The 26,421-nt window shown below is 51.7% G+C and overlaps 1 protein-coding gene across 8 annotated transcripts in view; it reads right to left on the reverse strand.

Annotated features, from left to right (window-relative positions):
* Window positions 1-26,421, reverse strand: part of DENND1A (DENN domain containing 1A) — a 530,720-nt gene that overhangs the window by 27,063 nt on the left and 477,236 nt on the right. For 6 of the 8 annotated variants that reach the window (XM_030761610.2, XM_089913732.1, XM_089913734.1 and 3 more), the window contains one exon: window positions 548-604. The exons of the other annotated variants lie outside the window; for them this stretch is intronic. In XM_030761610.2, the coding sequence (XP_030617470.1) occupies window positions 548-604 (57 nt within the window). The remainder of the gene's footprint in view (window positions 1-547; window positions 605-26,421) is intronic. 8 annotated transcript variants of the gene reach the window in all.

Genomic DNA, 26,421 nt, shown 5'->3' on the forward strand with positions numbered 1-26,421 from the left:
ACATCTCATCCTGCTTTTCTGCCCTTACTTGGAGCTTCGCTTGGGAGGGTGGAGCCCCACGTGAGGCCCAGGAGATGAGGCAACCCGGTCTCCATCTGAGCCGGTTCAATATTCTCTGGGTGTAGCCTCTACCCCCCAGGAAGGGATATCAAATGCATCTGCAAACCGAGATCTGGCGGAACAGACCCCTGCTGCCAGATTTCTGCTTCCTTTGTGAGGAAAAGGCAGCTGCAGCCTTTAAAGCTCATTGGCTAGCAACGTGGCTCAACCCAGGAGATGCGCTCGAACGATGCACACACGGCAAAAACACCACACAGCGACCCTGCTGCCTACAGCTCTGACCTGCGAGTCACCAAACTGATTCAGAAAAAGGAGAGAGAAGCCCAGAAAGTGCAAGTCCAGGGACATGCCACACAGAGGGAAGCTGAATAACCCACTTCATGGCTTTCTTTGGCAAGGCAGCTGAGTTCAGACCCCTGAGGTTTAGTCAGGCGGGGAGACGGCTCAGGCAGTGTTAGGCGGGAGGGCAGTACCACCGGCTACTCACGGGCCTCGAGCGCTGTATCTTGGGAGGCGGCGGGCGAGTGGGATGGAGTCTCTGCGGCTGCATTAAAGTGGAAACTTAAGGAATCAGTACACACGGAGATGATCTGATGCATTTCCACACACGGCTCCAAGCATTCAGCCCCCCAGGCGGGAGCCCAAGGGCCGTCCTCGACGCCTCCTGCTGTCTCAGCCGGTCACCGGCTCCTGCACATCCCCTGTCCGAGGCCCTCCTCTCCACTTCGAGCCTGGATCACTGTAATCACCTCCAAACAGGCCCCCCCGCCGGATCTCCTCAGCCATTCTCCAAACAGGCCAAGCGGGATCTTCTAAAATGCAATGTGACCCTGCCGCACCCCAGCTTCGAGACCTCTGCTGTCCCCTCCTGTCCTGGGGCCACACACAGTTCAACAAGGCCCTGGGCTGGCATTCCAAATCCTCCAAGACCTGGGTTCTGCCGTGCCCCACCCAGACCCCTCCCAACCTGTGCTCACCAGCAGACCCTCAAATGGCCTGAGGCTCTCAGGCCTGCTTCCTGCCTGCCCAGCAGGTGGAATGACCAACCCCATCCTGATGTGCCTGGCAAACCTTTACTTATCCTTCACGAATTCGCGCAGGTCAGATGCTGCCTTCAGTGCTCTGACTCGTCGCTCACTACCACCACGTATCTTCCCCTCCCCGCCCCCCATTCTCCTTCAGATGTTCATTTCCTTAAGGGATTCATCCCTGTGCCTCGGGAAGAAATATCTGCTCAGTAAATGTCTGAGGAACAAATAAAATTTTTGCACAAAATGCTTGACTTTTGAACTCAGGACTTGAATAAAAATCAACAGAGCACAGACCTCTTAGCTCGCTCCTCAAACCCTTTATCTCGAAAGTCAAGCTTTGTTCTGTCAATGGCCTGCCCATCTAGATGCCCTGGACAGTGGGGCGGATGGGCAGACACAGTAAGGAGAGGAAAGGTCCACACTAGACCAAGGTCACAGACGCTCGGTGAGCCCTGGGAGGCTTCCAGTTGGGTCCTCTGTGAACCTCGTGGTTCACAGAGGTCCATCAGTACGCCACAAAGTCCAGACGCCCACTACAGGAGCCAATGGCCACACCTGGTGAGTCCAAATTAAGACGCGCTGTAAGTGTAAAATGCACGCTGGATTTCAGAGACTTAGTTTGAAAAGAGAATGCAAAATACCTCAATAATTTTTTATATTGATTATATGTTGAAATAAAAATGTTTTGGATATTTCAGTTAAATATATTATTAAAATTAATCTCATCTGTTTCTTTTTACTTTTTAAATGCAGTTACTAAAAAATTTAGAATTCCGTATGTGGCTTGCATGTGTGGCTCCTGTTACGTTTCTCGTGGACAGCACTTCAGAGCTTCACTTGGTTGGAGTGGTCCTCCAGGTAGTAAACTTGCCTCAGAACTCATTCTCTACAACCAGCTCCCGGAGAGACGGGCCATGTTTCAGGCGTCCCTGGATCCCTGGTGTCAGCAAAGGGCCTGTCAGAGTGGCCTATGGAGAAAATTGGCCGACTGACTTGGTGGAGAATTGGGGTCCCTCATGGCACATCAAGAGCATATGTGGATGGAAATAAAGTCTGGCTTCCCAGATCCTGTGCCGTTAGGAGTGTAGGCCAACCCGTGCTCGGTGACCCTTCTTCATTTGGAGGCTATCTGGGGTTAGGATGCCACCCAACGAGATGAGCACGGCCACCCACAAGTGCATAGGCTGCTGCCCTTGTCCCAACCCCCCGACTCTCACACACAACCCCCACTTCCCCCATCACCCTCAGCTTCCCTTGTCCTCGGCCACTCTGCTTCTGGGTGACCTCCTTCTCTAGCCCCAGAGCCCTCACCACTAGTCACCTCTGACCTGCATTTCTGTCCCTGCTGGCGGGGGTGGCAGCGTTCAGGAGGTGACCTCTGGGGTCAATCTCAGACTGAACCCCATCCCTCCACTCATCCTGTGGCCCAAGATTTAACCATCAAGCCTTACTTTCCTCATTTGTAAATGCAGGTAATGGCACTACCTACCCAAGGGGGCTGCTAGGAAGTTTCAATGGGAAGATGTTCGCCAAGATCTTTAGCCCGTAGACGCCAGCAACTATCATCATTATCAGGTTTGCCCGCCTCCAGCCTCTCCCCTTCCCAATCTATCTTCCACGCTTACTCCAGAGTGGACTTAAAAAATACACGCCCAATTACGTCATTTGCTAGCCTAAAGCATCTCAGTGGAAGGCTGGCATCTCCCAAGGTGTCTTCTGAGAAACCATCCTGGGAGATGCATTGTATGAAAGAAGAAAAGGGGGCTCTCCAGCCAGACAAGTCTGGGAAGTGCTGTGTCTTGCTCCATTTGGGGATTCACAATGCTGGTTAGCACAGCAAAGGCTGCCAACCCTTGCAATAAAACACCTTACCGTGAACAGGCAAAACACTATTAACTCCTTTTTTTTTTGTAAAAGACCCATTTCCCACATTTATTTGGATATAGACTCACTTCCCCTATAACACCTGTTAATATCCCCTGGAAAATGTTAACTGAAGTGCTCAAAGCCCTCCGGATTCTGGGCCCCACCCATAAGCCTCTGCAATCTCATCTCTGGTGCATCTCCCCCACCAACCCCACCCCCCGCTCAGCCCCTTGCTCTCCCTGAAAGCTCAGGTGTTTTTTTTAAATTTTTATTTACTTTTGGCTGTGCTGGGTCTTCGTTGCTGTGCACGGGCTTTCTCTAGTTGTGGTGAGCGGGGGCTACTCTTTGTTGCGGTGCGCGGGCTTCTCATCGCAGTGGCTTCTCTTGTTGCGGAGCACCGGCTCTAGGCGCAAGGGCTTCAGTAGTTGCAGCACGCGAGCCCTAGAGCGTGCGGGCTTCAGTAGCTGTGGCGTGTGGGCTCAGTAGTTGTGGCGCGTGGGCTCAGTAGTTGTGGCGCGTGGGCTCAGTAGTTGTGGCTCGCGGGCTCTAGAGCACAGGCTCAGTAGTTGTGGCGCATGGTCTTAGATGCTCCGCGGCATGTGGGATCTTCCCGGACCAGGGCTCGAACCCGTGTCCCCTGCATTGGCAGGCGGATTCTTAAACACCTTGCATCTCCTTTTGTCTCACTCTTGGTGCCTCTTATTTGTCCTTCACTGTCTGGCTCAAGCACTGCCTCCCCCAGGAGGCCCTCCCTGCCCTTCCCTGAGGAGCATGGGTCAGGTGCTCTGCCCCCCATGTATTCACAGCACAAAGGTTGTAATTATCAGCTCACTCATTGCATTTCTCCGTTTATCTAGTATGGTACTGGCTAAATAGGTGCTCAGCAAAGATTTTTGGCTGAAGCTTCCTGGCACATGTAGAAACTCAACACGTTAGTTCTCTAGATTCTGTGATTAATTTATTTTGCTTTGTCATCAGGAAGTGCTAGTTCTTTTGCAACTGAATTTATAAACGGTGGAAGGAAAGCAGCCTCTTGACTACACCTAACCTAGAAGCTAGTAAACCAGAGGAGTTTATAGACACTAAGAAATGGTAACGTGGTACAACTGTCCTGAGTGTGGCCGTGAGGACCCACAGCAGGGATGCTGGGTATATCACGGCAGCTCCCTCAGGGCAAGGCACACAGTGGATACGCTGCTAAGAAGCTTCTGCTTCTTGGAGGGGAGGAAGTAGTAGGGCTGTTGGGTCATGGTGGTTGCAGTTTCCCAAATATGCCGGGTGGCATGAGGGTGGGGGACACAGCTTGCGGAGAGCTGAGTACTCTGGGGACAGTTAGAACAGCCCATAAGGGTGGAATGGTGGTAACTTGGGCGGGAGGAGGGGGTGAAGAGAGAAGCTAGGGGAGAATCAACTCAACATACCGTTTTCTAGAACGTGGCTCCAGTGCTGGGGAAGCTGAATCAGGGAGTAACTGAATATGGGGCTGTAACAGGGTGAGGTGAGGTCCGACACGACTGCAGAGCTGGCCAGATACAGTGAAAGTCACTTCCGTGAGCCGGGGTCCCCACCCCCGGCCGCACTCCTTGAGGGCCAGGGCCAGTGCGCGCTTGTCTGTCTCTTTCCACGGCTCTGGTGCCAGGAGATTATCCTTCCATGGACAAGGAGACAGACTGGAGGGGGGGAAAGTGACCTGCTCCCAGGCCGCCTGACTGCCAACCCAGGGCTCCTCCCACTGCTGGAGGAAGAGGAGACAAAACCAGAGGAGCCTTGGAGCTGAGAATCAAGAGGTCTGGGCACTTTTGCAGGGAAATCATGTCACACGTGATCCTCAGTACCCTAGATACACTGACTGCTGATTCTTAAGCGAGCTCAGAAAGGCTGAGCCTTTGGCCATCTTTGGCTAAGAAGAGTTCTGTTCAACAATTCATCTGGCACTTCGTGAGCTGAGCTGTGGCAGGAGGGATGGGGCGCTGGCACATGCCTTCCTGAGGGTCATGTGTAGTCGGGAAGCAGACTCACTCTCCCATGCAAAGTGAGGGAAAAACTACCTGGGGCCAGGCCCTGGGGATTCAGGAGACTAGGACACAGTCTGTCCTTAAGGAGTGTATGGTCTAATGGAATTTGACCCACATCACGGAAAAATACCTTTCTTAGAGTACAAAGGGCATTTGGGCTAAAACCCCAAGACACATGCTTTGGTGGAAAGACTCACGTGCATGTCTTGACTCTGTCATTTTCTAGTTGAGTTCAATACTGGCTCTGCCATTTGGCAAGTTATTTAATCTAAGCCTCAGTTAACCCTTCTGTAAAATGGAAATAACTCCTGAGTCACAAGCACTGGTGTGAGGGTGCTACAAGAGTGCATTACAGCTGTGGGAGGCTCTGGTCTGGCAACCTGCTGATGAAACAAGACCATCCAATCCTCTGTCCTTCCCTTAAACCCACCAGTCTTCCCAGAAGAGTCCTGTGAATGTGAGGACCTTGGTTTTTCAAGGGAGTGTGCTGTGAGCAGGGCGCTGTTGAAAGGGACTGGATTTTACTAATCTCTTCTATTTACATGATGCGTTTTCCTTTCAAAGCATTTCTACTTCCCTTCTTTCCTTTGAGCCTCACATTCCCTGGTGAGGCAAGTTAGAGGAGTGTTATTTCCCTGTAACAGAGGCAAGAAACAGGAGGCCCAGAGAGGCTAAGTGACTAGTATGAGGTCACAGAGCTAGTAGCAGGAACTAAAACAAGCAGGCATCCTTAGTCCATTGTGCTATCCTTGTCAACCAAAATTTCCAAAGTCATCTGGAATCCTTTCTGACTCGGTTTTTCTAACCCATATCCCTTCTGAAGTTGCACTATGTTGTTAAGAGATCTGTGCCTTAGAGAAAAGGCTGGTGAAAGAATGACTGACATCCTCCCCTTCCTTCCTTACTTGAGCATCTCTTTCCAGTGCTTTCCAAAGGAGATTCACGTGTTGATTCATTCAACAAACAATGCAGTATGCTTCGTACAGGCAAGAGGCACACCAGTGAATAAGACCCAGTCCTGCCCTCAAAGGGCTCCCACTCTGATGGTGGGGTTATAATACAGGTGGAAAGAGGTCTGTGGAGGTACCAAGGAGGGGGCTCTTCTACCCGATGGGGGTGGTACAGAATTGAGGTGCATGAGATGGGAACCCCAGTGATCCAACAAAACCAAGTGAGGGTGAATATGAGGATAGGGCAGGCCAGGAGGAACGGCTGGTGGGTGGGGTCACATAATACAAGGCCTTGACTGTCAGCCTAAGAAGTGTGGATTTCCTCCTGAGTGCAGTGGGAGGGATTTAGGCAGGGGGGGACGTATCAGAGGCCTTGGTGTCAAAGATGGATGGGCTCCTGAGGACAGACACTCCCTTCCGGCCAAGGGGGCCCGCCCAGACCTCCATGCTGTCAACTCGCCAGCTGGCACGTGACTGCTGGGAGATGTGAACGTGAGAGGGTAAGCCCCAAAGTGTGATTGACATGGAAGTCCCAGAGAAGAGAGGAACTCTTTTGGCCTCTGACCGTCTCTGCCTGACCCTCGGCGTTTATATCTGTCAGCCGTGTGGACCAGGTGAGTATGCTCATTGGATATGAAACCCACATTTATGAGGACAGCATCTGATTTGCAGTTAATTTGTTGATGCAGCAAAACACATTGTTTCCAAAAGGTCAGGGGGGGAAGCCGTGTTGGAATATCAACTTAATTACCTGGGTGGCATGAATGAACGGGCGCCCTACACGGGGCTGCAGGTCGGAAAATGCTTCACCGCCAGGCGTGGACGTGGGGCAGAGAGTGAAGCGGGGTTACAGGTGGGGGCAGCCTGCGAGGTGGGCAGAACCGAAGCTCCGGTGGCCCGCTGTCTTCTAACGCCTAACCAGCGCATTTGCTGTCCCGGGAATGAGGGTCATTATTCCATTTCACAGATGAGGAGAGGCAAAGACTTGCCCAGGGTCACACCAAGCAGTGGATGGCAGGCCTTCAGAAGAGGGTCGAAGAGCTCGTCTCAAGTTAATTGTGCACTGGGGCAGGAGTCCTGTGATGGATGTGGGAGGGGCCGGCTGTTTGGGAACCAGTGCACGGATTTCCTCAGTCCCCATGGAGGACACACCTTGGACTATCCCTTTAACATCCCTTTAAGGTCAGAATCAGCCTCCCCTTTTCACGGCTGGTAAAGCAGACTCAGGGAGGGCAAACAGGCGCTGCCTAAGGCCACACAGAAAGTGAAATGTCAAAGTCAGTGGGCGGACAGGCCAGACCCCAAGCGGGGACCGGTGGTGAGGGGAAGGGGGCAGAAGATGGGAGATGCCCGAGGCCACAGGGATCAAGCAGCTTCATTGAAGGCCGAGGTCTATGCATGCAAAGCTTGGGGTGGGGAGGCAACCTGCTTGAGGTGGCAGCCAGAGCCCCTGCCATTACCCTTTCTGAGGGCCAGAGAAGGTGGGGCATGCCCGATGGCGGCTGGAGGCATGAGAACGGTGGCCTCCAAGGTCAGCCTCAAAGGGGGTCTCAGGTCCTTTGGGTCTGAATGGTATTCTGAACTGTCCCTTTTCTGTCAGACTCCCATCTAGCTCACCTGGAAGAGGCCCTGGCATCCCCAAAGGGGAGGCTGGGTAGATGCTGTGGGCTTTTCTGTGCCAGGGATGTGCCCCAACCAGATATGCTTCCAGGAATGGAGAGGGTAAAAGAGAAAATTCACAATTAAACCCTGTTACTGTTTAACGAGGGAAGAGTTCACCTGGTTAATTTTCCTGGCTAGTAGCCACATCAATGCTCTGACCTGTGCATGAAATGGCCCTGGTTGGGAGAGGAAGACAAAGCTTTCTGTGGCTTTACAAAGGGCCTCTGGGCTGAGAGCAAGGCTCCTCTACTCCTCGGGAAGGGAGAGCCGCTATTATGCAAGGTATGAAAATAAAAGAGGGCTTCTTTTGATAGGCCTCCAAAAAGGAGTGTATTGAAGCTATATTTGTGTGGAGTGTCTCCTTTGAAATGCCCAACCAGCTCTCTCAGGCACAGCTCTCGCCTGTCCCCCAACTCCTGTCATTATCTTGAATCCTCCCGTCCACACTTGATAGAGCTGATCCTGCTTGTTGGGGAGGATCAAATGCTTGCCTCCGCTTCAGAGTGTCAGCAAGGATGCTGGAGAAGACTGAGCGCTGGTGTCCTACAGCACTCGCTCTGTGCCAACAGCACTGGGCAGGCCCTGGGGCCCCACAGGGGACCCTGGGGTCCTCGGGCCCTGCAGCATCCGCAGAGGTAACTCTCAGCTCCAGGCTGTCATCTGGGAGGGATGCTCATGGAAAGACACTGCACAGGATGGACTTCTGCATCAGAGCTGAGGAAGAAGTTTCCATCCTGCCCGTACACGATGACAAGGTGCTTCTTATTGGGAAAGGGAGGCTGGGAGGGGCCTCATCCTGGGGCACCCTCAACGGGCCAGGTGTTACCCAGTATATCTCAGTCAGTCCTAAACCTCTGGATAGAAGCCCTGCCATAATCCCTCCAGCCCAAATTCGCACAATACATTAGGAAGCTGGCTGTCGGACTCCGGGGGGAGGTTCCCACATGCCTGCAAGTCGCCGTCCTGAGGCACCCTCTGCAGTGGTGCTGGGGACTGAAGGTGGCCCTTGAAGAAAAGCTGTAGCACCTGCTGTCGGCTCTGTACGCCGTTGTCTCTGGAGAGGGGCTGCCGGGGACTCAGCCCCCTCAACAAGTCACCTTGCGAGGCCACTCTCCCTGCTGGGCCCAGGCACTCTTTGCGGCAGTGAGAGCTGAGCCGAGAGACGGTTCCTCCCGGTCCTGGGAGCAGTGCATTCTTCCCCGATGTTGACAGGAGTAGTATTTTGTAGCGGTGCTGCTTAATTTGTAGTGGCATTTGTGGTTTGAAGCCTTGTCAAGATCCCTGATTACTTCCCGTGCAAGGAGCTCGGCTGATGGGGAAGTTCACATGCTGAACAAAAGCAGCAAGGCAGCTGTGAGGGAAGGCTGCGAGGGGGCCGGGTGACCCCAGGCCGCTTGGGGGACAGAGGCGGGGGGAGGGAGGGGGGACAGCAGTGGGGCGGGGGAGGGGAGCCCTTTGTTTTTAGTCAGGTGCAGCTGCTCGGTCTGAATAGGTGGCATCCCATTGGCGGCCCGAGGTCAGGCAGCAGATGCGGGCCGTGGCTGGGCAGGGGCAGGGAGCCTTGCTGACGCGTGCCATTCTCTGCCCAGACAGAAACAGGAGGTGGGGGCTTCGCTGCTACCTACATGGGGGCAGCCATCTGGGATGCCATCAAGGGTGCCTGGGTGGCATTCCCAGGAGGTGGGGGATGCCAGGAGGGGCTTCCAGATGTTGGGAGAGAGAATCCCCCTCTGACAGAGGCAGGGGAGCTGTTTTGAGGCACTTGCTATGTTCCAGGTTCTGTACTAGAAGCTCTACCTGTAAGGTCTCTAATGATCCCAACAACCCTGCAGAGAAGGTAAAATCCCCATTTGGGAGTTGAAGAAACTGAGTCTGCATGGCTCAGTGACTTGCCCAGGCCTCACCGCTAACAGGTGGCCGAACCAGCCTCCAGACCCAGGTAAGTCTGACCCCAAAGAAGCCCACACTCCTTCCATCAGACCCGATACACAAACGGCAGAAGGAAGATGCTGAATCTTATCCCCTTGAGAATGAGGGTGCTCCCCTCTCCCTGGGGAGTTCCTCCCCCCAATATCCTCTGAGTTTTTTGTCTTGCTAAGTCCATTCTGACCACACAGAAAGGTTTGTCTTTGCAGCCGCCTACATTTCACCAGGCCTGTGTCCTGACTTGGGGAGGGTTTGCTCGGTGCATTTAAGGGCTGGGGCCAGCTCAGCAAAACCAAGGCTAATTTATCATCTCTGGAATGGTGTCCACCCCAAGCAGTACTACCACTAGGAAATTAAAATAAAGATCTTCTCCCGATTTTGCAGTTGTACAGATAGGATCGCATAGCATCTTCCAGAAAGGGAGTCTGGTGATTATGACAGCTTCCACGCTGCTCTCCCTGCCACCAGCTCCCCCCGCCCTGGTCCACCCGCAGCTCGGGGAGCTGGTCATGTCCTGCAGACAGTTCTCGGCAGGCCATTCGAGACCCAGTCTCTGGCCCACCCACCCCATATTCCACCCTACCACAAGCAGCCCATTTTTCCAGCCCTGCAAAGACATGCCCTGCCACTCATGTGCCACAGCCCTTCACAACGCACGTGCTCGTCCTGGGTGCCCTTCCTGCACCTGCCTACCTGGTGGGTTCAGCTCATCCCTCAAGCCTCTGTCCCTTCCCTGGAAGCTATCCCTCTCTTCCTGGCTGGATAGAGCCCGGCTTCTTTCTTCTGTCCCTCCCCTAAAGACGAGGGGTTCCTCGAGCGTGCCGTGGCGTCTTGGTCACATCTGAATCCTGGGCTCTAGGCACAAGGCCTGCACGCGGTCAGTTCAAAGTAAATGCTCGCCCAAGACTGTGGGACTAGACTCAAATGATCAGTAAGGCCGTTGCCCAGCATTTGACTAATGTGAACCAACTAGTTGTCATCCTATCACTGAGTCGCACTGTCCACAAGGCTGGCAATATTTCTGATCAGGAACGGCATGCTTCTGAACAGGAACAGCATGCTTCTGATCAGGAAAAAACTCCCAACCTAGAGATATCCTGGTCTAACAGGTTGAGCCCAAGGCCACCCTGAAGAGCAAGAGACTTTTCGAGGAGAATGCAAAGGTGGGAAGCTTAGATGTGAAATATCCCCAAATTTTCCCAGTGTCTGTTAAAGACAGTCAGGTTCGCCAGACAGAGGCTTTTTTTTTTTTTTTTTTTTTCCTTCCCTCAGAACAAATGGATGGAGAACCTGTTTTTAAAATTCCTGGACCCTGGCATACATTTCTATCTGTGTCAAAGTCTAGCCCTCCACCGCCTCAGCAGAGTTTAAAATCCTAGCTAATAGGTTAACAACTGTTTTTCTTCAGCTTCAAATGAAGAATATCAGAAGGCTGGGGGGGAATGCAGCTCTCCAATTTGTACGGACTGCACACAGCTCCCTGCAACGTGTGTTTGACAGGACTGACATTCTGTACCGCTGTGAGATGGGGAAACGTGTGACATTTTTATTCATGGTGGCGTACGCCCTTGTAATGATCAGCTCTGGTCGATGTGCTTACCGCAGCAGCCCCAGAGCCCTCCGAGAACAAACAGGAACCCAAGGTGCCAGCAGTTCGACTGCCTTATTAAACACCGCCAGGATCCTAACGAAGACCAACTGCTGGAAAATCTCACTGTCAAATCCTCAAGGACGTTGTCAGTGCACAGCTAACTGCATATATTTTTCATTTAAAATACTGAAATCCAGCATTGTGCCATTACAACCGAGGGGAGGGGCACCCACTCCAGCGGCCATTCTGTCGGCTGCCTCTTTGGAGCTCCAGATGCCCAGTGGGGTTCAGGGCTGAAAAAGGGGTGGCGGAGATGGGAAACTGAGTTTCTGAAAACCCAGCCCAACCTTCAGGGTGAAAGGCTGAAGGTTACAGGGCTCTGGTGAGAGTCATTTAAACTTGGAAAGTGGATCCACTGGCTCCCTCCTAAGTCTGAGAGAATCTGCATAATGAGAAAATCCGTTTCCCCCAGCCGGCCCTCTTCCTGTAGGTGCAACCCATCGCATCCTGCACCTCGGTGCTAATCAGCCTGCTGCTTGGCGGCAGACCTTCAGACATCTGCAGGAACACATGGCCGTGGTAGGTTTCACACCTTGGCAGCAAAGCTCTGGGTCAGGGTGCCCACCTGCAATCTCACCACTCGCCTCGATTCCAAGGCCTCAAGGTCAGTGTGCAGGAGGACCCCTCCCTTCAGCGGTCATTTTGAATCCGCATGCACACTGATGGATGGAAGCCAATCACATGGTAGACCCTGGAGCTTATCGTGGTTGTTACGTGGGGTGGTTTGGTTATGGCTGCACACGCTAACGTACTGTGTATTTACCTTGTAAACATGTATTATTTATGCAGTGCCTCTATTTCCATACTCCAGCCCTGATGCACCAAGACATACTCTGCTATTTATTTATGGGGTCCTTGGCATAACGGGCCTAACAAGATGCCCATGTGTGGTTCTTGCAGGTTTGCAACAAACCGTAAGTGGTTGGCTAAACAACTGGATGTTCTCCATCCATCATAGACAGAGGCTTGCATTTTAAGGGGCTGTCCGTAAAACTGGTTTAGCATAATACTGTACATCATCCTTGGCAGAAATGCCCTGGGACGCTGAAGAGCTGGCAACCCAGCGAGAAGGAGCCCTAACCTTTCCTACCCTGGGATGGGGCATGGGGTAGAGTAAGCCATGGGTACCCTGGTTACAGGTCCCAGAGCAAGGGGGGAAAGGAAGGAGGATGGTAGACAGCCCCAGGGCAAAAGCAGGACAATGAGGGTGGAGGTGCCCTGTTCCTCTCAGCTGGCCATTCTGTCCTTCTGCAGAGCCTTTCCGCATTGACCCCGTATATCCCAACAGACACTCCTTTCATCATGGGCTGTGCCTCAAATCTCATTAGAGCATGCTGGTTAGAGGAAGAGAAATTCAGCCTGCGTCCAGCCCTGTGCCATTCCAAGGTGAACCTCAACAGTTCCCACGGAGGGCATCCGGCGGACCACGGCGTCCTGTCCCTTTGGTCCCCTGGACCTCTCTCCCATCGTTCCCTCATCCTCACATCCCACGAGCTCTCGTCTGAATGCTGGCAGCATTGTTAGTGGTCTCCTGGCCTCACCTGCTTCCACCCCTTCTAGCAGTGGCCCAGAGTGAATGTTCCCAGATGCCATTCTCTTGAATATAATCCCTCACTGGCTCCTGACACCCACAAGATATGATTCAAGCTCCCCCAGGGCCTGGCCCCTGTCTACCTCCGCCTACCTCACCAGCTGCCTCTACCAGCATTTCTCTTTCTGTATGGTTTGTTCACTGTGTCTCCCAGACAAAGAGTGCCATGAAGGCAGGACACACATCTCATTCCTTCGCAACCCTGGGGACTTGGACAGGGCTTGGAGTTCGACGTGCCTCATAATATGTTGGATAAGTGAAGGAAGAATTAATGAAGGCATAAAAAAGTAACTCAGAGTTCTGCCTGGCAAAATACTCCAAGGCATCAGGATTTTTAATCACAAAAAGCAGGGGAAGAATTCTTAGCTGGTCATCATGGTTTGGACAATGGAAAGTGTTTGGTAGATAGCTCTGGGGTGAAAGTGGCCCTCTGTCCCACCCTGTCTCTGTGGAGAGAACCATCCCCTGGTCAGCACACCTGGAGAGCCACCATCTCTGCTGATCGCTTCACTCCACCTGGCCTCCCGAGGCGCCATCTTGCCAAGGCTCAATCTACTGCCCCTCTGGAAACATTCTCTATCAACCTCTCCAGAAAGTGCAAACAGGGATCCATCTAGAAGGCGTTAGGGAGTAGGGCATCCCTAGGAGGGCTGAGAGGTAGCTGTAACCATGGAACCATACCATGGTTATGGGCAGTAACATCTCAGAAATTCAGTTTAGACTGCTGCCAGGCAATGTTAATCGCCCATCACATTTTGCATGTTAAGTGGGATATAATCAGCGATCCCTTGGGAGAAGTCCCTTTTATACATTCTCTTTTAGTACTTTTATTACATTTTAAAATTCTTTGCAGTATAAACTAAATGTGATTCAATATTCTAGAAGACATGGAACTAAGCAGGCTGACAATAAAACTAAGCTGGCAAAAACAGTGACCCAAATTAGGGACACGGTCAGTGCCATCTCAGATCCAGTGTGCACGAGGCTGGCAAGGCAGCCTTTGCTGCCAGCGAGCTGCCGTCACCACCAAGCTGCCCCAGGTCAGCTGAGCTGGGCGGTATGATGGGAGAAGCCAGGGTTTTGAATCTGAATCCATCCTACCAGCCAGGGGATTAGGGCTGGACCCTAGTGAAAAGTGGGGCACTCGTGGTCCCTCCTGCATCAGCCTGGGGAAGATAACGTGAGAAAATGCAAACACCTGCTGAGCATTCTGCACAGCGCCCAGCAGGCGCTCAGAAGGGTAGCACCACTGTTGTTCTTACCCCTGTGTTAAGGAATCCAGGGCTCTGTTAGGTTTACTCTGGGGAGGAAGCAAAGTCTCAAATCCAGGAAGTAGCCGTCAACCTTAGCCAGGAGTGGGGGAGAAGCAGAACAGTGACCTTGACCTCCCTAGCCACCCTAAGCCGTACTGCTGGAGTCTAAGCGTGCCCCAAACCACTGGCAGCCACAACCAGATACCCCAGGAACCAGAAGGAACTGAGGCAGAAGGCTCGATGAGAGGGGTACAGTGAGGGGAGGGCCTGGGGTCCAGCATCAGGTAGACCTGTTTTGGAAATCTTGCTCTGCCACTTACTGTGTGACCTTGGGCAAGTTGCTTAACTTCTCTGAGCATCAGCTTTCTCGGGAAAATAATAACTGTATCAGTCTCACAGGGTTGTTGAGAAGATGCAGTGAGATGATACTTGTGGAGGGGTTTGCATGAGAATGAAAACTGACCCGACCCATCCGACGCCTCCTCAGCCTGCCACTTCTCAGGTAGTCCTTGACACCCCTTCCCCCAGGCACGGCCAGGTTAATCATTTACCTCGTCCACAGCAGGGCTCAGGGACTGATGGGGGACAATGTGACAGGTAGCTCCGGGCACAGCGCTCCCGTGGCCACAGGGCGGGGACTCCCCACACCGGCAGCGACACTGAGTTGATTCTCCCGGAGGATTGTGCTTGTGGGATAGAATTTATTTTCAATATTTTATGTTTTATTTCCCCTTCCCTACTGGGATAAACTCTCCACCTTTGGCACATAGAATTCTAATCTGAGAAAATGCCTCCTCTGGTCTCGCTGAATCAGATTTCCTGCTCTTGTCCCGCTGGGCTCAATCTCTCCCTGGCAGGGAGCTGCATTCCGAGCTGCTCCAGCACAGACCTTAAAAGAAATGCTGTTTTTAGGCTCTGGTCAGTCCTCTGGCAAAGAGACCCTGCTGTCACACTGCTGAACGTAGACAGGCTTGGGGGACGCAGGAGGCCTGTCACGCACACACGGCACCGCACGCAGGGGTCCTCAAGTGAACTCAGGCCTGCAGACCAAGAGCCACCTCCCTTTTTTGATTTCTCCTGCTCTGAACTGACTGGTGGCTCAAGGGCAAGGGGAGTGCACAGAGCTGCCCTCACCCCCCACGACCCACCGCCTTCCGTGTATTCACCGCTCGCCACTCGGTCACTCCCCAGACTCACTGGGCAACTCATCTGCACCAGGCCCTGCAAGGGTGCTAAGGTCACGGAGATGAGGCCGACACTCCCTGTCTGGGGACAGTGCGTCAGGCGCGGGACGGTGCTGGCCCAGAGCGGGGACGGATGGCTCTGCTTGGAGGAGTCGGGGAGGGCTCGTGGGGCAAGAGGCGCTTGAGCGGGCCCTGAAAGGTTGATGGCATTTTGTCAGCTGGAGCAGAAGAGGAAGGCCATTCCTGGCACTGGAGACAGTAGGAGCCCATTCATCTCTGGGTTCCCCCAGCGCCCAGCACGAGGCCTGGCCTGGTGCAGACGCCCATGAGGAGCTGGTGAAGGAGTGAACACGGAATTGTGCTGGGCACTAGAGGAGAGGAAGGGACTCTGCCTGGGGTGGGGACACTTAGCAGAGTCTCACAGGGTGAGAAGGAACTGGCCAGATGTCAAGGACTGCAGGTACCTCCAGCCCAGCAGGCCCAGCTGTGGGCAGGGGGCTGGGAGGGGGCCCTGGTGGCTGGGTAAATTCTCCTGATCATCCAGCAAGTCTGTGCCCCGGGGAGAGAATCCTGGAGAGGGACCCGCATTGTGGAGGGCTGACGGGCCCTCCTATCTCACTACTTGCTGATGTCTTCTGATGCCCCTTGTGCCTCAGAGACCAGTGGAGGAGGGCGACGGGTGACCCGAGGAATTTGAGGGATGTACGGGTGCGGTGCGGCTGACATCCAAGGGCAACTGGGGTGGGGCAAGTCTGGGGAAGGCCAAGGACAGACTAAGACATTGCAGCAAGTGGAGCCCGTGAGGCAGGGCTGGATGAAAAGCGGACACTGGAGCTGCTAGAGCAAAGGTGGTGCTGGAAACCACAGGGGTAGCCGAGCTCCCCACTGAGTGGAGAGTCAGAGGGGACAGGCCAGAGCTGGGGAAGAGCTCTGTCCAAGGGAAGGAGGACCAAAGACAGCTCCCTTGGTGCAAAGTCCAGTTCAGACCTCCTGCCCTGCTGGACTCGACACTTCATCCATCCACCAGGCTCCCGCCGGCCAGCGCAATTTCCATGCCTTGGTGTATTTTACTTGGACCTTTCTGGAGACTCTACCTTGGGCCAAAGGAGTGATTTAGAAGGCAAGAATTCTCTACTGCAACCAGCCAGAGAAAGCCATGGGGCAAGGTGCAGGGAATTCCACCTGAAGTCAGTTGCCACCCCATCCTAGAACAGGCTAGAATAGCAGCTCTGTTTGGTCTCTCAGGTTCAGAACCATCATCAGGTATCTGAGACACAGCCTGGAGAGGCTGCTCCCACCTAAACGAGGACAATGGGCTCTCTACCTAGTCCCTGAAGCTGATGGAGAGCAAAGGCAATAATTAAACATTGCATCTACTCTGCAGTGATCTCCAGCAAGTCAGCAGTGATGAGGTGACGGGCACCTCCTGAGCATGCTGGTGGGGAATCACCCCGAGGACCAAACTGGTTGGAGTTTAAAACAAACGAAAAGGGACTCTGAGATGCTCTGTGGCATGATCATACAGCACAGGTCTGTACCTTCCAAAACCACCAGAGGGATTCTGTCCACCAGGATTAAGTTGAACCACTCACTGTGACACCGTGGTCTCCCTGAAGGCAGGGGCCTTGCGATCGTCACCCTGTTTTCACAGATGTGGCACAGAACAGGTATCCGTGATTATCTGCTGAACAAGTGACCTAGGTTCTTGGCTCCTTCTCCACCTCTGGGCCCTGGGTTGCAGCTGACTTGGCACACTCCACTCCCCAGAAGCTGTCACAGGCAACTGTGCCCATCTCTGTAACCTGCAAGCCCTGATTCGTACCTCCCTGCCATGCACTCACCTGTCCCCTCTCTATCTGGTGCCCTGGGTGACCTCTGACCTTGTCCCTCCACCATGTATACTCTTGATTTCAAGATCCCCACCACTCTGGGTGTGAACCTTTCTCTGCCATCAGACAAGAGGACAAGGGCCTGGGGCAATGTCTCCTGTTTGGCTTCTGTGCACATTTATCTGTTTTCCCTTCTTTTGATAATAGCCCCCTTATTTCCCTTCCAGGAACTACCCCTCCTGTGCTTCTTAGGTATGTGTTTCAGGTAGAGCCTTACTCGTGGCCAACAGAAAACCCTTGGCCACAATGATGGGTTCTAAGACAGGCAATATGATCAAAGTTGGTTCAATGAGTGAACCCATGCCTCGTGTGGCAGTCACTAGGAAGTGACACCCTCCTGCTGGTCTCAGCCCTGGAAGGATACAGTCTGGAGTTGCTGCAGCCAGGGAAAGCCTCCCTGAGAATGGTACCAGAAGAGGAGGCCAAGCCGGGAGAAGGCAGCAAAAAACTGGGTCTGATTGACATGATTTAATGCCTGGATCAAGTCATACTTGAAGCTGGTATGAGTGAACAATTTTTTTTTTTTTGTCTCTTGCAATCCAAAGTAACCTAATTGATGGAGATTCCTAGTATAAGCCCTGCCCCTGGTCTCTGGGGGCTGGGCTGGCCCCTGACACCCCCAATACTAACTCCTACACATGCCCAGTTTCTATCCTGCATTCTAATCCCTCACACATACGAAGAGAGCACCCAGCGTGCCTCTGGTGTCTAGTGATGGGTTTGGTGTGCAGAGTCTACGCTGGGTGCAGAATACTAACTTTCTTGTCTTGGTGCCAACCGAGGCCCAGAAATATTAAGGAAGGCCTGGGATCTGGAAGGAAACCAGAAACAAGGCCTTACCTGTGGTCCAACATCCTGGGATCCTGGGCCACCTGCCAAGGCTGCTGCACTGGCCCCATCACTACAAACTCAGCAGGAAACTGCCATGTTCTTAGCACAGAGCTGGAGCGTGAACCTGGGGTCTAGTAATAGACAACATGGCTTTGAATCCTGACTGTTGCTCCTGAGCTGTAAACCTTGGCTAAGCCCCCAATCTCTCTCAGCCTGTCTCCTCTGCAAGAGGAGATGATACCTGAGACCCAGTAGGCTGGTTAAAAGGACTCAATGGACTCACTCGTGGGAGCTGGAGTTGGAACACAGACCCCCTTTTCCAGGTCTCAGCGCGGTGCCTGGCATGTGGTGAGCAATTCAGCCTCATGGCCCCCCTCCCCTCCCTCACTGCTCTTCGACCATAAGACGTGCTCAAACTGCTGTGAAGGTGCCCAAGACCTAGCAGGAGGGGGCTGGACTATGGTCCTTGGCCCTTTGCAGTCCTCCTTAACTTGTGCTGAATGGAGGTCAGGTGGTGGAGCTTAGAAAGCAAATTGCTATTTTGAACCTGGATTTTCATTTGGCCGCTGACATTTCTCAGCCCTTCCATGGCACATCAGGAGCCCCTGAGCTACCTGTGGCATCCTAGCTGAGAAGGCAACAACACACGCTTAATCAGAAATCGCCTGGATTTTTCAACCCAATCCTTATAACTTCCAGAATCTGATTTCTCTGTTTTTGACTGGCAAGTTTTTCCTCTTGAAATCGAACATGTCTGCTCTGCGGAGCAAAGCCTGGCCTTGTTAACCTGGCATCAGAAAGCTGTCTCTGGGCTACCTGGGCTATGAGAAAGTGAGGCCACCTGGAAAGACAGGACTAGCCAGCCACCCTCGCCAGAAGACCTGACAAACCCACTACCAGTTAGGGACCACACTGCTTCGGTATCGGCAGGGCACGAGTCAGAACAACTCTGCACATCCACCAGCCTGCACTGAAGGCAGAGCTGCCTGCTGGTCACCCTGGAGGCGCACGCGGGAGCTGGAGGGAATGGAGCGGGAGGCCACCCCTGTCGTGCTCGCTTTCTCACGCAAAAATCTGGTTGAAAGAGTGGAAAAAGGGGCAATGGAAAAGGGGGAAATACGGTTTGAAAACAACAGGGCTTGAAGGAGCATCGTGCAGAGAGCTCTGCCTTGTGGCCTGTGAAGGCACAGCTGATTCCAAGTTAGGCCAAGAAAACGACTTCGGATGGCAGACCACGACACTCACCTGCTCACTCACGCCTGGTGCCCCAACCTGCCCCCTGGCCCCTTCCCCTCACGTGTGTGAGTCAGACTTGGGCACCATCTCCCTGCCATACCCCCAGTGCCTCTCCCCCTGCCCCACGATGCCAGCCCTCCTCGGTTTAGGTGTTGACTTTCCCACAAGAGCTGTAGGCACGAGGGTCAGTTACACGTATGCACGTGCAGGGGGGCTGCCACTGAGGGGTGTGTGTTCTGAGAGCCGCGGTGTGATGGGCGCTGGGAAGACAGGCTGACTGGGAGGCCATGTCAGTGGGTGACTGACATCTGGCTCTGCTTTTGCTCCACTGGAGACTGATGTTTACCGAGCGCCCATGTGTAGCGCTGATCCAGACAGACAGTACCTCACTCAATCCTTATAAAGACCTATGACGTGAGTATTATTATCCCCACCCTAAAGCTGAGAAAACTGATTTCACTAAGGTTAAGTTACGTAGTGAAGGTTACCAGCTTGTTAGTGCCAGAACTGAAATTTAAGTCCACGGCTGCCTGATGCTAAAAGCTGTGCTTTACCCTCAACCACACTGCTTTCATCAGCTGATCAGCCTCTGCCTTTCAGCAGCTCCATACTTGGGGGGATGGGGGCTGTATTTGCTTTCTCTCTCTGTGAATGGCTGTTACATATGTGCGTGCCTGTGCATGTGCATGTGTGTAATTTTTTGGCCATACCATCTGAAAGCAAGTTTCAGACATCACCTAAATACTGCAGTGTGTACCCCTGAGGTATAAAGATAAGCCCCTAAAAACCATGACATACATCAACAATAGCTCTAACATATCACCTAACACCCCAGCCCATCTTCAGATCTTCCAACTTTCCCAAGAATATCTTGGAAGCTTTAAAAAAAAAAAAAATCCAAGTTCATACCTTGCATTTGGTTATACAGCTCAGTCTCTTTTACAGATAAAATCTTTACTTTTTTGATAGAATTCAAGGGACACCGGGCCTTTCCTTCCCTTGCCTGCTCTCTTCCCAGCTTTCTTCCTTTCCAGGTCGACCCATCCTGGAAGTCTGGGGGTGTCCCAGTGCTCGCCTCTCTCCCCTCCCCTCCGTTCCTGGGGCATTTAGGACTAGACCTTAGGCGCTCATAAAAACACAGAATAAGACAGGATCTAAATTCCTATAAGACAAATCTGTTTCTACTCGGAAACAGAACCCTTATTTATGGAAAGTGATTTGGAAGTAGATTTTGACCACTAATGGAATATTCATTTTCCTTTTTCAAATGAATGGAATTACAAGCATAGCAACGGAAATAAAACCAAGTAACCTGGACACACAACAAGTACTTAAACAATAATCAATTAATTATTAAGCAATTTGAAAATCCACATCAATAATGAAACCCCAAGACATCTACTGACTGCCAGGTCAGTGCCAAGCCCTATGGTGGATGTTCCAGGCTCACATTCTCATGGGCCTAAAGGTATAATTACAAGGCTGCGTGAGATGCACTGCATGTGCCAAGTTCTGGGGCAGCACAAACACAGGAGCGACCAAATCAGTCGGGAAGATTTACCAAAGGGACATGCTCTGAGGGCGGACAGGCAGATCACCCCGGGCCTCGCGGGCTCTGCCAAGGGTGAAGGTGGAATCTTCGGGGGAGACGGGGAGCAGGGAGGTGGCACGGCCACTTGTGTGTGAGGCTGTGTGGGGAATGCAGTGTGGGGGAGTCTGGAGGCCTGGAGGCCAGTTAGGAAGCTCTGGAGTGGTCCAGGTGAGTGATAATGCAGCCTGAACCAAAGCTGTCAGAGGCGCTGGAGAGGAGAGGGACTGGGCGGTGGCAGAGGGCAGAAGGGAGAGGCTCTGGGGCGTGGGGAGTGGACCTGAGCTTGTGGATGGACCTCGCTGTGGTGGGAGATGGAGGAGGGGGGTGAATGTGGCGCGAGTGCACATTCAGACTGCAGGCCTGTGGTGTGAGGTGTCTGGAAACATGTGAACATCTGTCTGAGGTGTTTGGGAGGCAACGGCTGAGTTGAAGGGAATCGTGTGTGACTTCCAGACTCATTGGGACAGAAGGGGTTTCTCAGGTCGCTCAGAGCTGAGGGTGCTGAGAAGGCATTCGCTGGCTGGGCAGCTTCTCCAAAGCAGCACGAGACTGGCACTAAGTGACCCAGCTCACGCTTATAAAGCAGAACTCTCCGTATGCACAGATAAGCAGGCAACCGTATTCCAAGAGCTGCTTCTGGGGGTGTATCCAAACCACTCTGCCCCAGGTCTCTGGAAGCCTGGTAGCGCTTAGTTTGAGCTTTGGTTTAACTGGCTTTTCAAACTTTATGTTAAAGAGGTTTAGAGAGCTTTGCTTAACCGGGAGAATAGACACCTTTCAATGCACACTTTTTGGAATCTAGCAGATTGGAAGACAGGCAATTACTTTGTTTGTAGGATCAACTCGGGGGGAACACAACGAAGGGGGCCTTGGAGTGGGTTTGCCCTGTCCTCCCACCTCCTGAGAAGGCCCAGCCCCTGGCCGAGGCCCACAGCATGTGGCAGCACGTGTGCAGGGCTAGAATCCAGTGTCACTGGGTGCCACTGCCAGTCCAGTACCTCAAGCCAGGGAGGGAGAGCTGCACTCAGCCGAGAGAAGCAGGGGTGCTGCTGGTGGTGGAGTATGAATTAGCTCCTAAATCAAGTAAATGTCTTCTGGGCCTGTTTCCCCAGCCGTACAATGGATATGAGGCCTTCTTCCTTACCAGCTAATGTCGATTCGATTAAACGAGTACAGAAGTGAAAGCGCCTGGCCGGTCCACTTATTAAACGCAGGAAGCAGAGCAGTTTCCATGGGGGTGCTGCCTCTTCTGATTTCTCACATGGGGAAGGGTCAAGCCAAGACGTCTGGCTGAGGGGTGCCCAGGCCCTGCTGGGGAGGGCAGGGCTTCCTCACTCCTTCCCCAGCCACAGACTAGAGAGAATGTCCACTTCCCTGCCCAGGAGAGAAAAGTGTGGGGGAGCCCTTAGCTTCTCTCTGTGCCCTCTTGCTCTCGGCTGCCCAGGGGAGGAGGAGTGCTTCCCTCTGACTTTGGGAGAAGGAACTGAGCAGGCTCTGTGCTCCCGGTGGCCCCGCCCCCACCCATCAGTCAGTCCACAGGCACCCTGGGCGCTGCCTGCAATTGTCCACGTCTCCTGTGGGGAATAGCTCAGTCTTTTCAATTTGGAGGTGAGGTTTCAGCAAGCCCATTTGGCCTCAGGTCTAAAGCAGTATTCTCCTTTTAGCCTACTGGTAAAAAAGCTGGCATTTTTATCTCATTTGACTGTCTCCTGGGCCTTATTTCTCATTTGATTCTGAACTTGGGAGAAAAAAGAAAGTTATTTATAGGGGGCTTCCCTGGTGGCGCAGTGGTTAAGAATCCGCCTGCCAACTCAGGGGACACGGGTTCGATCCCTGGTCCGGGAAGATCCCACATAACCGCGGAGCAACTAAGCCCGTGAGCCACAACAACTGAGCCTGCGCTCTAGAGCCCGAGAGCGCCGCAGCTACTGAAGCTCGTGCACCTAGAGCCCGTGCTCCACAACAAGAGAAGCCACCGCGATGAGAAGCCCAAACACATTAGCAACCAAGAGTAGCCCCGCTCACTGCAACTAGAGAAAGCCCGCGTGCAGCAACGAAGACCCAACGCACCCAAAAATAAATAAAATTTTAAAAATACCAAAAACACTGCTTAAAAAAAATAACAAAGAAAAGCTATTTACAGCCTCCCTAAACCTAAACATTTTCCAAGGTAGGAATAGGTATTCTCAAGTCAGAGACTTTTTTAAAAAACTATTTATTTATTTATTTATTTATTTGTCTGCACCGGGTCTTAGTTGCAGCATGCAGTATCTTTTAGTTGTAGCATGTGGGATCTTTAGTTGTGACACGTGGGATCTAGTTCTCTGACCAGGGATCAAACCCGGGCCCCCTGCACTGGTAGTGCAGAGTCTTAACCACTGGACCACCAGGGAAGTCCCTCAAGTCAGAGACTTTTGAACTCTTTAAAGAAATCAGACATGATAAGGATGTAGAGGCCAACTAAAAATCCCTTTATTTGCCCTTGTCTGGAACTATTGACATGGCTCATGATGAGGTGTGAGGGGCGTTACGTATGCCTGCTTTAGAAAACAAATGAAATGCTAGTGAGTTCAGTCTGTTGACAAAATATCTTTCAGTTATAGGGTTCAGCTTAGGTCTACAGACAGTGGTCCTGCAGGTGAAGAGGCTGCCCCTGTGGGGCCCTCAGAGTGCCCCGAGCTTACCTCTCTCGCTGTCCCCATCACTCTGAGTTGGGCTGTCCACCTGCTATTCTGTCCCCCTTACAACGCCCCACAAGTACTTTTTTTTTTTTTTAAGCACATGGTAGGTCTCAATACATGGATGAATAGATGCAGAATTAAAGGGAGGAATGGTCATAGCCTTGAAAGAGGAAGCTCTGGTGCAGTAGAGGCAAGAGAGCACCTTTTCTCCCCCAGGGGGTCTGAAAAGGCCTCCCCTGGGCTCCCTGCCACCCTGCCAAACGTCTTCATGGAGTCCCCTGGCTGGCTCCATGGGCACTAGCTTTGCAAGGTGGAGGGATTAATGTAATAAAGATCTCAACAGTCTCTGCCCCCAGTGGAAAGCTAACTGTTCTTAGAGAATGAAATCCATGGGAACACAGACTCAAGGCAAAGGTCTTTCTGAGGTTAGTGTGCACTGTCTGGCTAGCTTAAATTATTTTTCCAGGACACATTAGTTTTACTAGACATTTCAAACAGAAGCTGATGTCTCTGCTTGGTGACGGACCTGAAATGGGTTCTGAAGTTGAACTGTCCTGGGTTTCTGTGCTGGCAATGTGGCCCTGGGAAGGTCCCTGAGCTCTGGCTCTGGGTCCATAAAATACAGCTAATGATCCCTTCCTCAAAGGACTATGGCAGAGATGACACATGTTTTCCAAGAGGAGAATATGTACTGCTGGGGCTACATGAGTAGTTTAGGTGATACATGGATGGACACTTAAAAAAGTTGTTTTGGATACACCTTTGGAAAAAACTGGACCAGTACATCAAACTATGGTTTTACCAACAATCATTGCATAAGATGAGGGTAAAGTTGGTATAAATGTCAGGTTGGAGTCTGTTTAAAGAAAAATATCAAGTAAAAAAAATGGTACAGTTGGAGTACAGAGGAGAGTGTGGCAAAAAATTCTGAAATGGAACTCGAAGGACTTCTTTGAGAATACCTAGCCCCTAAAACTCATGTCTGCCGGTAGTAGGTGCTCTAGAAACGCTGCGTGTTCCGGTCAATGGCCCATCAAAGCAGGCGCCCAGGGAAGGACTGAAGGACAAGCTAGTACCAGGGCAAAGCTGGAAAGAGTTAAAAGAAAGAGGTCTGCGGTTTCTGTGGCCCATCCCCCCTGCAGCTAATCTGTCACCTAATGAAGAAGCGGCCGGCACAAGTGAGCTGGCTGGCAGTTCACTTACAGCAAACTGATTAAGAATGTTCAACCAACAGCAGACTGTAGACCTTTCCAGAGAAAATAAATAGAGTGTAGACTGTATGCAAATGTGTTTGTCACTTTGACAGCACGTCTCAATTAAGGCATCTCGCGGCTGTGGGTAGGCTCTGCGGCTGCAGCTGTAAGGGAGAGCCCGCTGCATGGCTGATACTTGGGGCTTGACCTTAATCCACATGCATGCATTAAAAAAAACCCTGCCTTCCTGTACACTTGCATAATGCTGGCAGCCACGTGAGGGAAGTGACAAACTGGGGAAAAAAAGCCACTTTCATCCTCTCCAGTTTACAGACCTGTGAAGGCACAGACAGCTCTTATTTCAACAGAGTTTGGGGTGGCTTTTTTAATTGTTTATCCCCCACCCGTGCGCACACACGCTCTTATTCTGCATTTAGCTGGGAATGACATTAAAGCATCTCTACTTCTCGCTGAAATGGAAAGAAGGTCTTTCTCCATTTCAAATAGGGCCTCCTTTTTTGTGTTTCGAAAACGGAATGTTTAACACCATGAAATCCCTCCCCCCCCCGCCCCCTCTTTCTCTGTAATGGGCTCCAAACTCCAGAGAGGGGCTCTTTTCATGGGAAGGTTAGTGTGTGCAGGAATGAGGACAAAGGAAAGCAGGAAGCTGGCTCTGGAATGCCATGCTGGCGACGACCGAGGCTGTGCTTTCAGCAAACACAGCCAGGGAACTGGGGCGCAGATTTCTCCAGCCAGGCCTGAGCCCCAGGACAAGGCAGCTCCTCAGGGGTGCAAACACTGACGCAATTTGAAGATAATCATTATTCAGATGAGCACTGCCCTGTGGACGTTTCTTTCTTGGGCTACATTTCAATTTTTATAACATCCCTTTTAAGTGTAAAATCAGAAAAGGGGGATGGATGTCCCCAAGTTTAAGACGTATGAATGTATTATCTAAAAATATCGATTACAGAGGAAGATTCTAATGTTTCAACAAACTCATCCCTCACAATAATAACCCACAGCAACAATTTCATTAGTTCCCTTCATTTCTAAATAGCTCAAAGCCTGGTACGTAGCAGGCACTTGATAAATGTCTGCTAAAAGCAGGAACGTTTTAAATGCATGCTTCTAGATCATTTAGGTGATAAAATAGCATCATATTTAAGATAAAACCATGAAGATTATTTTAATCATGGGGATGGAATTCATCATCTAATAAATGGTTAAAGAATCAGGTGATTTAAGAATGAATAACCTTGCAAATTCTTGTTACAGTCATAGCTTGCTAACAGAGCCATTTCTCACAAATAAAAAAATTATGACTTTTGCTAATCAAGAGAGTTAATTCAAGAGTAGAGGAGGGTATACAACCTTTTTCAACCAAAAATATAACCACTGATAGGAAATGGATAAGAAAATTTTCAGTTTCTATATGTTTTACTTAAGAGCAAAAAATCAAACAACTGGACAATTTTTAAACGCTCAGGTCGAAAACAGTTGGTTACAGAATCGGATCATGAGAATCGTAGCGTGAGTGTTTACTCTGAGAAGCACGACACCCAGAATTGATTTTCAGGAAGTACATTAATAAAGAACTCCTAATTGATTTTTTTTAAGACTTTGCTTGTTACCTTTTATTTGAAGGTGCAAAGAAGGGCCTGGGATGCTAAAGTGTTCTAATGAGATGCTTAGCTAACAGAGGCACCTTAAACGGAGTACCTTGGAGTGGGGAGGCAGCAGCTGCATTTAATGACTTCATTCAACAGTTCAGCTGGTTTACGACCAGAGCCATGCTGTCTCCTCAAAAT

This window comes from Delphinapterus leucas, chromosome 6 (assembly GCF_059928025.1).
Source record: "Delphinapterus leucas isolate spDelLeu-1000000601 "Yukka" chromosome 6, BTC_Dleu_Yukka2, whole genome shotgun sequence".
NCBI lineage: Eukaryota > Metazoa > Chordata > Mammalia > Artiodactyla > Monodontidae > Delphinapterus > Delphinapterus leucas.